At 43.8% G+C, this 17440-nt stretch overlaps 1 protein-coding gene across 1 annotated transcript in view; it reads right to left on the bottom strand.

Moving 5' to 3' along the window:
• Positions 1-1245: 1245 nt before the first annotated feature.
• CNTNAP2 (contactin associated protein 2) overlaps positions 1246-17440 on the bottom strand; it is a 1903897-nt gene continuing 1887702 nt past the window's right edge. Inside the window, exons 23-24 of the mRNA XM_066585040.1 lie at positions 6922-6996; positions 1246-2252 (exon numbers count right to left, since the gene is read on the bottom strand). Coding sequence (XP_066441137.1) covers positions 2053-2252; positions 6922-6996 — 275 coding nt within the window. The 3' untranslated portion in view covers positions 1246-2052. The remainder of the gene's footprint in view (positions 2253-6921; positions 6997-17440) is intronic.

Genomic DNA, 17440 nt, shown 5'->3' with positions numbered 1-17440 from the left:
ACTTTTCCATTGTAGCTGGGGCATCCATGGGAGCCCCAAGTTACAGGGAAAACATCCCTCTGGAGAGCTGATAGACCTAACAGAGCTGATCTGGGTCTGCAAAGACCCTGCATTGTTGTACCAGGGGACACTCGGCAATCACGTGATCGCTGGGTCAAATAGAGGAAGCAACACTTCCACTTTCTCTATTTACTACATAGTGCTCACAGAGTGATATGTAGCCTGCAAGAAAGCAGAAGTTGTTAAAAACCCGCAGAATTTACAGAGTCATTTGTTAACAGGGCAATAAAACAGTGGGAAATAATGTTTGGTCTGAACTGCAAGTGTGGAAGGATATGACACATGATGGACTGTAGGAGAGACTGGCGAATCATTTGGGCATGTTCTAGTATTGGTAACTCTCCCACATTGTACCTGTATAGCTTACATTTATCAGCGTTTAGCTCACAAAATACTACTTAGATTGCATGGAATTAGATTTTCCTATCGGATGTGAGCAGATCTGTTTTTAGCATCTGCAGAGAAACCGAAATATTACCATTCAGTGACCGCAAACATAGGGTGCTTTCACATCTGCGGTGGGGGTTCCATTTTCCTCCTCCATTCGGGAAGTAAGAAAGCGGAATCTTATGACGAAACCGAACAGCGCCGAATGGAACTCATTGATTATAATGGGGTCCGTTTGCTTTCTGCGCCCAACTTTTAGCCAGAAGAAAAAGCGCTGCATGCAGTACTTTTTCTTCTGGTATTTTGTGCCGGATGTGCAATTGATGTTCCAATATGAAACCACCCTTAAATCTTGAGAATTTTTAGGAATCAAGACTAGGGATGAGTGAGCACGCTTGGATAAGTCAGTTACTCGAGCGAGCCTCGCTCTTCTCGAGTAACGGCATTCTTATCCGAGCATGCTTGGGGTGGCGAGGGTAGCAGGGGGTCAGAGGGGGATCTTATTTACTCTCTTCCCTGCTACCACCCGCTATCCCCCGCCGCACCCCCCCCCCCCCCCCGCGCGCGAGCACGCTCGGACAAGAATGCAGTTACTCGAGAAGAGCGAAGCTTGCTCGAGTAACTGACTTATCCGAGCGTGCTCGCTCATCTCTAATCAAGACACAAAGTATATGAGAAAGTTGTAACATTTCATTACTCAGTGATCACCACAAACCTGAGCTGCAGAAATAATTGAATGTACGAAGTGTGTAATAATAAAGTGTTCCAGAGACGAGAAAAAAAATCCACAGACCATCATTTCAGAAAAAGGTGCAATATATTTTAGTATATTTTTTCTTTTGCAATGTATACCATTCAGATTTTTGTTACATCAAGATATCCCCTTATTTCAGGGTTAGGCAACTTGTGGCTCTATAGCGGTCACTGACCTCTAATTCCTGGATCGGTCAGCGTGCCACTGTCACAGGTTATCTATCCCTGTGCTTCTTATAGTATAGCAACAATCTCTAAAAAAAAATGGCAAATACATTCTTTATTGGCATGGTGACGCTCCACCCTGAACCATTCTGAGTTACTGCAGTGCCTATGCATGCAATGAAAAGTATTTTATCATATAAAGGAGAAAGGAAGTAGATGAGTCCTCGAATGATAAGGTGTGTGTGGGATTATATCTAAACACTTGCATCGGTTTACATATAATCACTTGGGTATATATGTTGACTTCTTTAATAATTGTAGGGCTTATAAAACTTTAGAAAACTGGCCCTTTAACATTGCTTAGTTATTAGATTGCCTCTAAACACACACAAAAAATACAGATATTACTGACAAACCCAAACCAATGCTGAAACTCTAAAAGCTGAAATTTTGTGTTTTGTTTTTTTTTCAGACAGGGAAATACAGAAGGAGCAAAACCCGACTGTAGATGTAACTAAAAATTACTTTCAAATGCCTTTATCAAAGTTTATGATTTGTATTTTGTCAGTGTATTGAGGAGGGCCTTCTGGTTGTGCTGATCTTGCACGAAACAATCCAAAACCAAGAACTTGCGAGCCACAGTCCCTAACAACACACCAGAACCCACTGTGATCACGTCGAACACTCTTAGATAAGCCATTCTTTTTTGCTTTCGTCAATGGTCTCCGTAAAGTTGGGGTCATTGTTTATAATGGCTGCATCGGCATTGTCAGCAGATTCGGCTCCCTTGGCTTCATTCGTGTGGTAGGTGCCCTTGTGGCGGAACATGTAGCGTATCAAAAACACCAAGGTGCAAAGAATGGTGAAGATCACCACTGCTATGATACCTGGAGGAAAAAGAAAGACAATGCATCAATCTGCTGAGAATATACAGAAGTAAAAACAACAACGTAATCCACCCACAATTTTTCTTAACCCCTTAATAATGGTCATCAGCACATTGCAAAAACATAACTTTTTGACATAGTTGTAAAAAGGGCTGGCTTTTAGTGGGACGAGTTGTATTTTTTAATGGCACCACTTTATATGTACCCCAATGTACTGTATAACTTTTATTACTGTTATGTTTGTCCTGGACTCCTGACAAAACCATATGGAGATTTGGCACTGGAGCAGTCAGGACTGACGTGTTGGCTTGCTACACAGGTGGCTAGATGCAGGCAGAAATGAGAGGTAGCAATCAGAGCGGGGCACTCTGAACCCCTCTGACAGAACCCACCTCCCAGCGGAGCACCCGGCCCGAAAGGGACGACTCCACTACTTCCACGAGGACAGGTCCCAGGTCAGAGGAGAACCAGAGTACAGAGCACACTGACTGGACCAGGAACAACTAAAAATAACTGACAACTCCCAGCAAAGAAGAGCTGGATTATATAGGAAAGAGGGAGAAGCTGATTGACCTGAACTAGTAGGCACAGGAGATATTAACCATGGCTAGTCGGGTTAGTACCCACAGTAACAAAGGTGTGCTGGCAGAGACTAGACAGTGTGCTGGCTGTAACGTGACATTTAGATTTTTTTGCAAGGGGAGATGGAATAAAACATTCAGAAATTTTGCCATTGTTTTTGGGGTTTGTTTTTACAGTGTTCACCATTTGGTAAAAATAACATGAGAATTTTCTCATGTGGATTAACGCGATTACTGCAATACCAAGTTTATAGAGATTTTTTTTTTATTTTTTACTACTTTTACACAATAAAAACACATTTTTAAGGAAAAGCTATTGAATCTGCATCACCGCATTCTAAGACCCATACGATTTTTATTTTCCCGGTTACGGAGTTCTATCAGGGCTTGTCCTTAGGAGAAAGAGTTGTAATTTTTATTAGTGCCAGTTTGAGGTACATGTGAGTTTTTGATTGCCTTTTATTGCATTTTTGTAGGCAAAGAAAAATAACAATTCTGACATTACTTTTTTATTACGTTTACCATGCAAGATAAATAACAAAATATTTTCATTGTCTGAGTCTTTACAAATGCAGTAATATCTAATATGTGTTAGTTTTGTTAATTTTACCCTTTTTTATGCATTTTCCAGCTGCCATGGATACTTTACGATCGCATTGTGGGATGCTGATGGGTGACAGAAGATGTCCCTTTTCCCTATCATCTGCTTACATACTGCAATTGTTGTTGATTGTGGCATGTAAGGGGTTATACTACGAGGATCTGAGGTTTCTCCGCATCTTGCTGTTAGAGCAGGAGCCTGGCTGTCAGTAGTCAGCCAAGCTACTGCCTTTAAGGCCTCCTTCACACGGGTGACAAAGTCGCCCGATTTTGTAGCATTGCTATGGTGCTACAAATCGCATGTATGTGAGGCCCATGCTTTCCTATGGGCTCCTTCACACATGAGATCTTTTGTAGCATGCTACAAAACGACACACAAACCTCGCAGGGCCGGCGATATGCCCGCGACCTGCGAGGTTTTGTAGCCCATGTTTCTCTATGGAGCCCTTCTCTCTGTTGCATTGCATTGCATAAAAACGCTGTTTGCATGCGATGCGATGCAACTTTGACTGTAGCAGATGCTACAAAGTCGCGTGATTTTGTAGCGTTACATGCGACTTCGTAGCGCTACAAAATTGCGGTATTGCTGCGAGAAAATGCAGAGATATCATACAGTGCAGCAATGCGATATCGCTGCGATTTTTCTCGCAGCGATGCGGTGTCGCCCGTGTGAAGGAGGCCTAAAAGATGTATGTATAAGTTTAAAGCCCATCAGTGAGGTCAGTAAAAAGGCCTATAGCGGTCTCTAATGGGTTGAAATCAGCAGTATACTTTTCACCCACTGATCTCCGCTAACTGCAGAATGTCTCCACAAAGTAAGCATTGTAGAAGAAAGCATTTGATTTATTTATACTCTGCACTTTTTTCCTTGCTTCGCATGTTTCTAGGGCATATGTAAATGGAAAACAGACCCCTGGCCCTCTTGGGGTGGCAAAAATGGGCACCATAATGGTGGAACTTTTTAAGCTTTTGCGATGGAACCCAATCTCTTCTATGTAATCCACTGGCTACATGCATTAAAGTTGTCACCCAGACAATAAGATGAATGGTTGCTTGGCAACCTGAACAAACACAATCCCATTAAAAAACAGATCCATAATATTGCAAAACAGTGTTGCAAACTGTAGCTTCTTACCAGACATGCGCTATACCGATACCTCGCATGTGGTGGCATATACACTATTTTTTCTGCTTCATGGTATTATTGTGGTATTAATGTTGATATAATTAGCCATATTAGGGAAAGAACATGCAAAGTGTTTTGAGCTCCTACTAAATTAACTCTTTAACTTCCATTTCCTGATAGCCTAATTCTATTTTATAGAGAGTAAAGGCCCGCACACATGTTAGGGAACGGTTGTCTGAATCTGCCGATTGTGGTATGTTTGAACAGGCTTCTCAACTCTCTCTCAGCAGATGATGTCGGGGACAAGAAGAATTAGGCAGGATGAATTTCAACACCCAATCCTTTTTTTTACCTGGGCATAAACTGTAGTCATGAAAAGCACATGAATGTTCGGCTGAACCAAGCGTTTATGTATATGTGGGAGATTGGAGAAATAGCCCTTCGGCCAACAGTTACTGGTCTATGGCCATCTTCAAAACTGTCCTTGTTGCTCATACTAAAATCAGTCATGTTTTTTTTTTTCCAATGTAATTTTGAAAATAAATGCTAAACTCTAAATGCTATTGGCTACAGGGGAACGTTCCTCAATGAAAGTCATCTATGACAGATACAAGAAGGTCACTGCTTTATTCCTGAACCCCCCTGGTATGGTTTTTAGCATAATCTCAATATCATTGAAATAAATTGTTTAAATATTAAAAAGTTGCCACTTCTTTTGCACTAGATACAACATTGATGTCAAACAGAGGACCCTCAATGGTGTAAAAAGATCCAACGCATTTCAACCAATGACTGTTATCCTCAGGGGGCAACTATTGATAAACTCCTTTTTAGCTGTAAAAACTCTCTGGCTGAGGACGTGGTGATGGCAAACTCAATAAAAGAGTGTAGGAGAGGCCTGGACACCGTTCTTGGGTGACACAATATTACACGTCATATTACTGATTACTTCAGAAGAATCGGCGATCCGGGGATTATTTTGATTGCCAGATTGGAGTCAGAAAGGAATTTTCCCCCTAAATGAGGAAAATTGGCTTCTATCTAATTGGGTTTTTTGCCTTCCTCTGGACCAACATTGGGCGGAAACAGATTGAACTAGATGGACACATGACTTTTTTCAACCTAACATACTATGTTACATTGTCAATATATTCCTGTATCATAAGGGCACCGTTTATAAAGGGATTGATAAAGAATTGCTAATGTAGAAAGACTGCTGTGAGTTATAAGCAGAACATTCTACTTCCAGATGATGACAGTGTTGCTTTTTCATTAGCAAATAAAAGTAGCATCACCTTTTCTTCAAAGGTCTATTTCATAATCTGTAGTATACCTGTTCCCACACTATATATTGTAAAGTACGCTATAAGCTGCAACATTAATATTAGAACAGATACTATAACCCGTATTTACAGTGAACATGGAAGTAGGAGTGGTTTCACATCTGCGGCAGGGATTCCGTTTTCCTGATGCGTTCAATGTAGATGTGAACCCGGGGCTAATGGCCCACTTTTTGGACAATGTTAAGACTTTAAAATCGTATTTTGAAAGGAGCTTAGGGTGGTTTCATATCTGCGTTGGGGATTCCACTTTCCTGCTCCATCTGGGAAGCAGGAAAGGGGAATTCCCATGTTCGAACGGTTCCGTCTAAGGATGGAACCGAACAGCGCCGGATGGACCTCACTGACTATAAGGGGGTCTGCCCCCATTACTCGGCTTTTAGACAAAAGAAAAAAAGTCCTGCTTACAGCTCTTTTTCAGCTGGATCTGCAACAAAATTTCGGGATGGAGGCCTCGATTCACCAGCCTAAGGCCGGCTGCACACGGCCGTGACAGGCTCCGCCGCGGAGTATTCCGCGGCGAAGCCCGTCACGGCGCCCCCCAGAGACCCAATACTTACCAGTGGATCAGGCACTCTGGGTCCCGCATGACGCTTCCCCGCCCACCGCCGTCGCGTCACATGACACGCCCACTGCGTCATATGACGCAGCGGCGGTAGGTGGGGAAGCATTTTCACGCTATCTTCCGCTGTGCTACAGCGGGAGATAGCGTGAACGGACGGCTTCTGTTGACTGCAATGGAAGCCGTCTGCGCGTACACCCGCGGCAAATAGAGCATGCCGCGGTGGAATTCCGCACCGTGTGCCCTGAGCTATTAGGTTCAATAGAACCTAATAGCTGCGGGCAACGCAGCGGATTTTCGCCGCGAATTACGCGGCGGAAATCCGTTTGTGGGAAGGAGGCCTTATACCATCAACTAGGGAGACCTATCACTTTGATTCTCCAGTAGTATATAACACACAATGTAACAGCCTGTATCTGCCTGTCTTCTATACTTGAATAATATGATCAGGTTAACCTACCTCCAATAATTGCAGAATTCCTGTTGACTCCATCTGTAATGGCTTGTCCTTCATTGTTGGGGAAATTGGCAGTTTCTGTTATGAAGAAAATAAAAGTACAGTATTTATGACAAGTCAATACATATGCCACTCAATTCTAATCACACATTTACTGTAATGTGCATTTGGCTAATACTTATAGAGAACCTGTCTTTACCTTTGAGCCCTATAAACTGCAATACAGGGCTCAAAAGGTGAGGGAACAGCGAGTCCGTGGAACTGTGCTTCATACTCGCAGGGTGCCCGCTTCCTGTGCCGTGTCCCCCTGAAGTTGGCACGTGTGCACAGCATGGCTCTTTCCAGGCGGCTCTGGGTGTGCTCTCCCGTGTAGATGAATGGCTGAGCGGGTGCACAGAGCTATCTAAAAAGAGTCACGCTATGTACACACGTCAACTTCGCAAGGCCAAATCAGTACATGATTGAGAATATGAAAGTAAGTAACTGGTTTTCATCAAAGGGCTTATTCACATGAATGAGAAACTTGCACGAGTTTAATGTGATGCGCAGAAAACCCATTTGAATGGATTTATTCATATTGCTGCGAGAAAAAAGAAAACGCAGCATGTTTTGTTTTTGGCCATGTCTGTGGGAGAAGTTGCCAGTTGTTTCCTATAGGACCTTGGAAAAAAATCACATCACATTTGAATGCCATGTGAGGTGCATGCGGGTGCAATTTTTCCCATTGAAATCTATGGGAAACACTTACTATCCTTTCACACGTGTGACATATGCACATGAAGATCGCAATTTACAGAAGTGATTTTTAATCAAAAGCGCATCACATGACCATGAAAATTGCACATTGACAAGCGCGATATCAGGTCGAGTTTCTCAGCCCGATATCGTCCTCGCCTGTTTGCATGCAGCCTAACGCCGGCAGTCCATGGGCGATGCTGTATCCCGCGGTGAAGCTCCCCTGCAAGAGTCACCACCCGGGAGCAGGAGCTGCCGGCAAATCTCCACCGGTCAGCCCTATCTAATAGATAGATTGACCGTGGAGAATCGTGGACAGGTGCCGGCGCTTTCCATAGGGAAGCGTCGGGTGGCGTGATTCGCTAGCGGTAAACCGCCGGCGAATGAACTGCCGTGGACAGGGGGCCTAAGGGTTATTGTAGAAACTATCCTGGTAGTGTTTAATATACTACAGAAAAACAAAAAAGGTCCCAGGTGTTCACAATCAGCTTAAAGAGGTTTTCTGGGCAAAAACTATTGATAACCTATCTTCAGGATAGATCATCAACAGTTAGTCGCCAGGGAACTAATCATCCGGCCCGACGTGTGTCTTAGGGGGCCAAAGAGGAAGTACCATAGCTGGCTTTACTCCCGTTGAAATCCATGGAGGCTGAAGCTGCTATTAAGCTTCAATGGCTATCCCTGATGTCGGAGGCGCAAGTGCTGGAAGTGTAATAGCCGGCTTCAGCTTCCATGGATTTCAATGGGAGTAGAGCCAGCTAGGGCACTCCCTCTCCTATCCCCTATGATGCATGTCCAACCCACTGCATTGACAGCAGCCCGGGCAATCAGCTCATCACTGGGGGTCCCATGTAGCGGGTCTCCAGTGATTAACTCTTCTGAGGGTAGGTCATCAATGTTGCCCAATAACACTATTGATTATTCAAACCAGTCCTTGCTTGTCCCTACATAACCAACATGCAACCAACCCATTACTTTTTTCCACCATTATAACCAATATCACCAATATAACACCAGTCCAAATAAATATGAAGTTTTTGTACGTTCCCCATCTTTACAATCTTTCTTACCCCGGGTCACCTGTTTTTTTAGATCAGCCTGGTATCCTAGCAGCTCTGACAGTAACATAAACCTTTAGTACAGGGGAATTCTAGACAAACCTCCATGCCAATCCCACCATTAGGGACCTTGAACTGTGAGGATGGGGAAAGCAACTACACTCTACTGAAAACAGATTTTTTTGACTAGAGTTACCTAAAAAGGTAAGACTACCAAAAGCAAATGTAGAAAGTATTTGTTGATGGTCCAGTCTACTCCCCTGTTTCCGAATCGGTGACAGGTCCTCTGGGAGATTATTATAAGGCTTACTTATTGACTCATTATAGCACACAGCATGCTAATTTTATAGCTGCTGTCAACAGTTGAAAAAACAACACTCAAGGGACAATGTAACTTCTGTATCTAAGTAACTAAATGCCTGAAACATTTGTACTGTGGAAATAACATATGCAGTCAGATGTTCCAAGCTTCGTGGAGCATGCACGCAACAACTGCGCTCTTCTGCTTTCTCTAAAGAAATACAGTCATCATTGTTTGACTCGTGGAAAAAGTTATCAAGCAATTTTCTTTGGCGCATTTAACAGTTAAATAAAGAAACCATCAGAAGAGTGAAGTAAAATAATTGGGGAAAGATACTTTTTTTGGTGTTGCTGCGAACATACTGTATGCCTTGAGGCTTGTACCCCTAATCTTTTAAGACTCTAGCAACACCTCTGGCTGCTAGTGCTCCATCAAAGGACCACTTAAGAAACCCAGTAATGCACCGGAAAGTTCCAGGTAGACCATGGCTGGCTGCAATGAAGAGTAGCGGGGTCCAAGTTGAACTTTCACACCAAGGACACTCTGCTAAGCTGTCTCCCCCTTCTCTCCCCCTTGCCAGCTCACCTCCTCTCTCCTCCGGAATACGTTGGCTGCTGCATAGACTCCAAGCGTGACTGCTAAACCTCTCTGCTCCTTGCTCCTCTCTCCTCCACTTCGGCTGTTTGCAATGAAAGGGGGCAGGATGGGGGCGGAGTTAAGCCCCGCCCCCTCCCCTCCCCACCAATATCCACAGCCAGCAGTGGGGGGCGGAGCTTATCTCCGCCACAGCCCCCTCCCATTGCGAACAGCTGGAGGGGAGGAGAGAGGAGCAGAGAAGTGGGAGGGAGTTTAACAGTCACGCTGCTAAACTCCCTCCCACTTCCCATCTTCGGCCGCTGTCATTGGCTCCCATAGGAGTCTATACAGCGGCCAACGTATTCCAGGCAGAAAGACGTTCCAGGACGATCTTTGCTGCCCGATGTAAAAGCGCCCGGCCGGCCAATATAGATCCGGAATATGCTGATCTGATGCACTGAAATCCAATGCATCAGATGGTAGCGTATATACACTTGTGTGAATAAGCCCTTACTCTGTGCAAAAGCACACATACAGTTATTCATAGTTGTCCCATGTAAAGCCCCTGTAACGTACACCAAGGTTTTATTTTATTTTCTAAACAATCTTATTTTATTGAGTATATCACAGAATCATAAAGCAGGTTACATTAATATTAATTCAGGTTGAAAGACCTGGAAGAGGCTGGAACACGCAGGTCACTAACAGAAAGTATAAGTTTAATTACTTATTAACATAAAGTTGCAATTAGGTTTGTATTATTTAAGTATACAAGAGGTCATTACTTTCCTGCAATAATACTATTCTGGATGAAAGACAAACAAAACAGAAAACTAAAACAGAAAAGAAATAAGGTAACCGATTAAGGCAATTGTGTCTAAAAGAGTCTGTCGCTGTTACGTGGTAATTGAGAAAATTATCTGAATTTCCCAAACACGTTCGAGGTTTCAACTGAGGATGGATTTTTAGAGGCACTGGGGGAGTAGAGTATGTGGGTAATTTATGACGTAGCAGAGTGCATGGACTGAAGTTCATGGACCCAAGCTGAAAATGTTTGAAGTGAAGTATTCGTACCAAGGTTTTCCAAATGCTTAAAAATTTGTAACCAAGTTTGACAAAGTAGAGAGAGAAATATCCTTACAATTGTTGCATGTTGCCTGCAGATGAGCTTTCCAATGAAACATAGTAATGTCCCAATTTTAACATGAATCGCAGCCATCTTTGAGGAGCCCTATAGTTTTCCACACCAGCACATATGTCAGATTTCATCCTCTAACATTATTTCCGAACATCAGTTAAATGGTGCATATAGTCATGCTATAACTAAGCCCACTTAGTATATGATTTAAACATTTAGGCTTTAATTACAGTAACCCCTGTTGCTGTAATATAGTCAGAACAAAGTAACATTATGAAAGATGTACGTTTTCCTTTAAATTCAGAACATTTACTACTGAAGTCAGAAAAAAAAGGGGCCCAGTAAAGTAAGAAGTACTTGAATAGTTCCTATTATGTCATTTATGAAATCAATAAGCTATAAAGTTAGGTTTTAAACTCTGCTAACTGTGTTAGGGCTCCTTCACACGGCATTTTTAGGCACGCAATATGTAGAGAATAGAACACATTGATTTCAATGGGGTTAAACACATTTCCATATTGCGGGTGTGCATTTCACACGTGCCAAAAAAATAGAACATGCTCTATTTATGCTGCACTTTTCTGCACCAGGGGTCCTAGTGGAAGTTAGTGGAGGGTGCGCAAAAGCATGCACAAGATGCACGGAGATGCGTGAAATACTACACAATTCTGCTGGAAAAAGAACACATCTGCAACTCATTAGGCTAAATAGGCATTTAAGGGCGTGTTTGTCTGCCATGCACAAATGAACATGCCCTGCAGGTGCAATAAGTACAATAAAATACATTGAAACACATGCAAAAAAAGGTTGTATGCCATTCAGCATACGCTCGTGTGAAGCGCCCTTAGAGACAAGTTGTTGTGTGATGTTAGTGTTTAATGACTTTACTTTTTAATTTACTTAATTTCTTCTGTACCTAGCAATTGTTAATATCTCTTTTGGCAGAAAAGAAATGAACACAACCAAGCGAGTGCTGCATGAGTCGCCAGGACTTAGGACTGTCTGAGAAAGTTGTTACAGATTATTGATTATTCCACATCCAGTAAACAAATCTCAGGATTTTTTCAGCTATCTTCTTTGTGTGTAACAGTACAAGGCAAGTGGGTAGATGGAACAATACCACTAAAGCGCCACCTATTGGAAGGCAGAATTCCTATAAGTCAATATCAGACAGGCTTGTTAAAGAGTCTGACATTGACCTGCAGGAATGCTGCCTTCCAATAGGTGGTGCTGTAGAGGTATTATTCCATCTTCCCATTTGTCTATTTCCCAGATGAGCATGGATGGTTTTATAACTCTTTCCACACCAGCAATAGTTCTCTCCCTAAGGAAAAACTGTAGTCTTCCTGAGCACAAGGAAAATAACAGAAAACTGCCACACAAGTAGATACATCTGATCTTATCCACATATTGACTATGTCCTAAATTACCTTGGTAGTGGCCCGGGATGCTGGAGACACAAGGGATGTAAGCAAGGCCACCAACTGTCTTGACTTGCAAAAATTATATCTAATATAAATAAGACTCCATGCTTTTTCTTGCCCCACACTTTGCCCCCTTTGCTGTAATTTTGGTGTATGACGGTGTCATTAGATGACACACACGCTCACCGCTGCCATAAAATCATCACATGTGAGTTTAATACATTCAGCGACTGTCAGGCGGATTGAAAGTTACAATGTTAAGTCTATGGGCGGTGCTGTGCTTCAGGCATGAGCTGGAATGAGTGAAGCGTTGCTAAGCAACACAGCATACATTGCTAAGCTGCACCATACACTGCCCAACCAAGACCGAGAGAGAGACAGCAAGAGACAGTGATAGAGAGACAGAGAGAGAGAGCGATATAGACATAGAGCGATAGACAGTGAGAGAGCGATAACAAACACCCCTGCGTCGGGTCGATACGTGGCTTTGTCTACCTTTAACATGGATCAATAAAGAAGCTTTTTACGCTGCATGGACTTTTTTACCACTTGATGCTTCCCTCTCCATTCCTTTTTTGGCACATTTAATTCAGAATTTCTTTGGAGACAAGTTCCTTTTGAGAGCCTTGCATGGTTGATTATCTCACACCCATAGTGGGTAATATTGGAGTTGGAGTGCTGCTGGTGTTGAATTAAGTGAGAGAGCGAAAGAGACAGAAAGACAGTAATAGAGAGACAGAGAGATAGACAACGATAGAAAGACAGAGAGCAAAAGAAAGACAGAGTGAGAGCGATAGAGATAGAGACAGTGAGAAAGAATGATAGAAACACAGAAAGAAAGCGATAGATAGATAGTGAGACAGAGAGCAATAGAGAAACAGACAGAGAGAGAGCAATAGAGAGACAGACAGAAAGAGAGAACGATAGAGAAACAGATAGCGATAGAGAGACAAAGAGAAACAGACAGAGAAACTGTTTTTGTTGCCCATAGCAACCAATCAGAGAGCAGCTTTCATTTAACCTCAGCGGTATAATATATAGCAACCAATGATGGTGCAGGTTTCATGTTACCTCAGCATAATAACAGATGAAAGCTGAGCTGTAATTGGTTGCTATTGGACAACAAAATGCCAAATTTTACTTAAATCGGACCAGAACTGGGGATTTGTATACGATACAAACAAACAGATTTTGTCTTTTAGATACAGGATACCAAACAGTAAAGGAGCTGTTGGGGCAGAAGGACAACAGCCGCACTTAAAGTAGCAGCCGCTCCAGTCGCTACACGCCGGAGCAAACTAATGCCTGACTCGAGAATCAACTCACTCGACAAACTGCCGCTCGACTAGCTGAGATGCCGGAGCAAAATAACAGCCGACTCGAGAATCAACGCAAGCGACAAGCAGCCGCTCGAATTGTAGAAACTGACAAAGCGAAGCATGCCCGACCTTCTTCAGACCGAGAGAGACACTCAATTTTAAGAAGAACAGCTTGGAAATTCTTGGAGGGGGGGGAAGCTTTTAGACACAATGCAAACAATAACTCTGAGTGTCTCCCCAGCTTTCTATTGGCCGAATTAACATAGCATTAATCAGCATTGGTGCTTCCACGTATTTATACGGACGTTCTGATATCATCTTTTCTTACTTACAATGTCCCGTTTTGTATTGCTCGCACTCTGTATCGGATACCCGGGCTACTAATTTATACAATATAACTGAGATATTTAGTATATACCTTTTCCCCCAAAATAAGACACTGTCTTATATTAGTTTTTGCCTCAAAAGAGGCACAGTGTCTTATAATATTTTCCTAGGAGCCGGCGTTCCAGTCCTCGCACGGGTCTCCATCGCTACTGCAGGCTTCCGTGTCCTGCACACCAACAGCATTAACCAGCAATAACCCCTTGACGCTCCCTGACATACAATTACGTCATGGAGAATCAAGGTTTGTATGGAGCGGTATGAATCAATCCCACTTCATACAATGCGGGTGCCGGCTGTTTCTTACAGATGACACTTGCCTGCAACAACTACAATCAGCACTCCCGCTGATCGCAGCTGCTAACCCTTTTTAACCCCCCTCCCCCCCCCAAAATATTTTTATTTGTACAGCACCACTTTATCCTGCAGCGCTTTCAAGGGATTATTTATTACCCCCTCAGCTAGGTACTCATTTTACTAGCCTCAGAAGGCTGAGTCAACCTTGAGCCGGCTACCTGAACCATGCACGGATTAAACTTGCAAGCTTCAGGTCGTGAGCGAGAGCTTAAGACTGGAGTTGCTGCCTTAGCACTCTGCACCACATGAGACCTTTTAAATGCTGTCATCAATTCTGACAGTAGCATTCAAATGCCCCAATTAGAATTTGGGGGTTCTGATCAGCCCTCTGCGATAAGATTATGGGGTGCCGTTCAGTCTCCATGACAGCGGGGGGCCTTCTGAAAGCCCCCGGGGCTGCCATACAAATTGCTTACCAGGCAATGCCTGTGATGTGGATTGATAGATTGCCCGTCAGATCAGGGTACAATGTAATACTATGGTAGTACATCATACTGCAGGAGCATTCAAACCATCACAGGTTCTTGGTTCCCTATAAGGACTAAAGAAATGTAAAAATGAGTTTAAAGTTTTATTATTTATTTAAAAAAAGGTAATAAAATGTAAAAAAAAAAACAACTTCCCTTATTTATAATAAAAAAATCTAGATAAAAAAAACCCAAACATATTTGGTATCGTTGCATCCATAACAGTCTGAACTATCAAAGTAATGAATTATTTATCCCGCACTGTAATTGTCAGAAAAAAAAAGCACAACGTCAGAATTGTGTCTCCAAGAAAAAATGTAATAAAAAGTGTTCAAAAAGTCATTTTTACTCCAAACTAGTACCAATAGAAACTATAGGATGTCCCACAAAAAAAATATTTAATTTCTTTCCAAAGATATTTTTTTTTTTATGATGTATTAGAGAAAAAAACTACATAAATTTGGTATTGCAGTAATCGTACTGACTAGTGATGAGCGAGCATACTCGCTAACGGCAATTGCTCGAGCGAGCATTGCCCTTAGCGAGTACCTGCCCGCTCGAGAGAAAAGGTTCGGGTGCCGGCGGCGGGCAGGGAGCTGCGGGGGAGAGCAGGGAGGAACGGAGGGGAGATCTCTCTCTCCCTCTTTTACCCCCGCTCCCCCCTGCTTACTGCTGCTACTCACCGCTCCCCCATGCTGGCACCCGAACCTTTTGTCTCGAGCGGGCAGGTACTCGCTAAGGGCAATGCTCGCTCAAGCAACTACCCTTAGCGAGTATGCTCGCTCATCTCTAGTACTGACCCATAGAATAAAGTTACCATGTCATTTTTGCTGCTGTGTGCGCCGTAGAAACAAGCCCCACAAAGTTGACGGAATTTAATTTGTTTCCCATTTCACTCCACTTAGAATTTTTTAAAAGTTTTTCAGTACATTATATGGTACATTAAATAGTACCATTAAAAAATAGAACTCGTCCCACAAAAAACAAGCCCTCAGACAGTTATGATTTTTTAAAAGTTGTGAGGAAAAACCGAAACTGATGGATTAGATACAGTCAGGGACCTAATGAATGTGAGGCCCCAACTGCCAGATAGGAATACAGGGATGTTAGTGTTGGAGGGTGCAGCGGTCAGCACTGGGGAGCAATATCTGGTTGGCAGCACCTCTGTAATAACTTGAAATCGTCAAATCCATGCAGCCCTTGCCCTTTCTTTGGGCCACTCCTACCACATGGGTTTTGCTCCACCCATTTTTCTACTCTGCATTTATGAAGAGGTCAAAGTGATCCTCCAGGCCTGAAGAAACAAAGATAGCTGAATATGCAGTGTCCCGTAGTGTGACCCCAGACACATGGCATACGCTGAGCTGGGAGGGCAAGATGCTGGCTTGTCACGGCGACACTTACCAGGCTCCCTCCTGGAGGGAAGCACGCAGCCAAGGCCAGGGCAGTGCTGGGCCTCTTCTGGACACCCCTAGGATAGGGATGCCCAATAGATGGTAGTACAGGTGCGGAGTTTGTCACGGGTGACGCCACTGTTCCGACACCTACCAGCATGAACATCATCAGGGAAATAATTGAGCCACAGACAGTGATATAGTACCTCAGGTCCCCGGGAGCAGTCAGGGTCTGGAACAACTTTACTTAACGTAACTTCAGCAATACACCAGGCACAGATTACAGATTTGAAAAATTCAGGAATTAGATAAGTACTTCCACACGGCAGACCCAGACTTCGGGACGCCGGTGTGTGACCAATAAAGGCACGTACCTGAACTCGGCAGGACCCAGACTTCAGGATGCTTGAGTGCAAACTATTAAAGTAGATGACCTCCACCTGGCAGTCCCAGACTACAGGATGCCCAGGTGTGAAACAATTGTGAATGAGTACCTCTGCACTAGGCCTTAGAAGAATGCACTCACTTGCTGCTCAATCCCTCTCTTTCTGGGGGCTCACTCTGTCTTCATGGAAGCAGGCACTCGGGAAATCTCTCCTCCTCTTCCATCTTCACTGCATGAAGGTTGAAGATACCCCTATGCAGCTCTATACTTTCTCTACTTGGTGGAACTCAAGATGGGAGCAGCACCTGGAACCCTTTGGGCTTCTGTCCACGGGTGATGATTCGCTGGCGGTAAATCGCCGGCGAATCACGCTGTCTGAAGCTTTCCATAGCGTTGCTATGGAAAGCACCACCCCCTGTCCACGAGCGGAAAATCATTGCAATTCTCCGCTCGCGGACGGCAATTCGCAGCATGCTGCGAATTGCCGCGATTCTCAGCGGTCAGCCTGTTAGATAAACAAAGGTTTGCCAGCAGCACAGCTTCCTTACCATAATATGGTAGGACAGGTTTATGATGCCTAGTCACCAAAGGATCTGATCCCAGGGTCCACTCCATCATGCTTGAAAAAGACTCCTTTGGAGTCAAAACGTTGCATGTAAACTATGGAGGAATAAAGGAACGTTTTATTTGCACCTTCTATTATCTGTCAGATAGGCTGACAGCGGAGATCCGTCTGCCGCCTCCTGCTCTCGGGCGGTGGCTCCCGCAGCGGAGATCTGCCGCGGGATACTGCAACGCCCGTGGACAGGCAGCCTTTCCCACTCTCAAGCACTCACATTTATACCCTCCCTAAACCCGCCCTGTATACTCACCTTTGCTGTTGCTGTGTTACAGCGGCTCCGCTACAGTGACAGCATGGCCAGAAGCTGTGAGAAGCGCAGCCAGGAACAGCAGGTGTGAAGGCAAGGAAGGGCTGGCAGGGAG

Source organism: Eleutherodactylus coqui, chromosome 12 (genome assembly GCF_035609145.1).
Source record: "Eleutherodactylus coqui strain aEleCoq1 chromosome 12, aEleCoq1.hap1, whole genome shotgun sequence".
NCBI classification, from domain to species: Eukaryota; Metazoa; Chordata; class Amphibia; order Anura; family Eleutherodactylidae; genus Eleutherodactylus; species Eleutherodactylus coqui.
The sequence above is the reverse complement of the archived record's forward strand: the minus strand, read 5'-3'. Positions and strand labels throughout refer to the sequence as shown.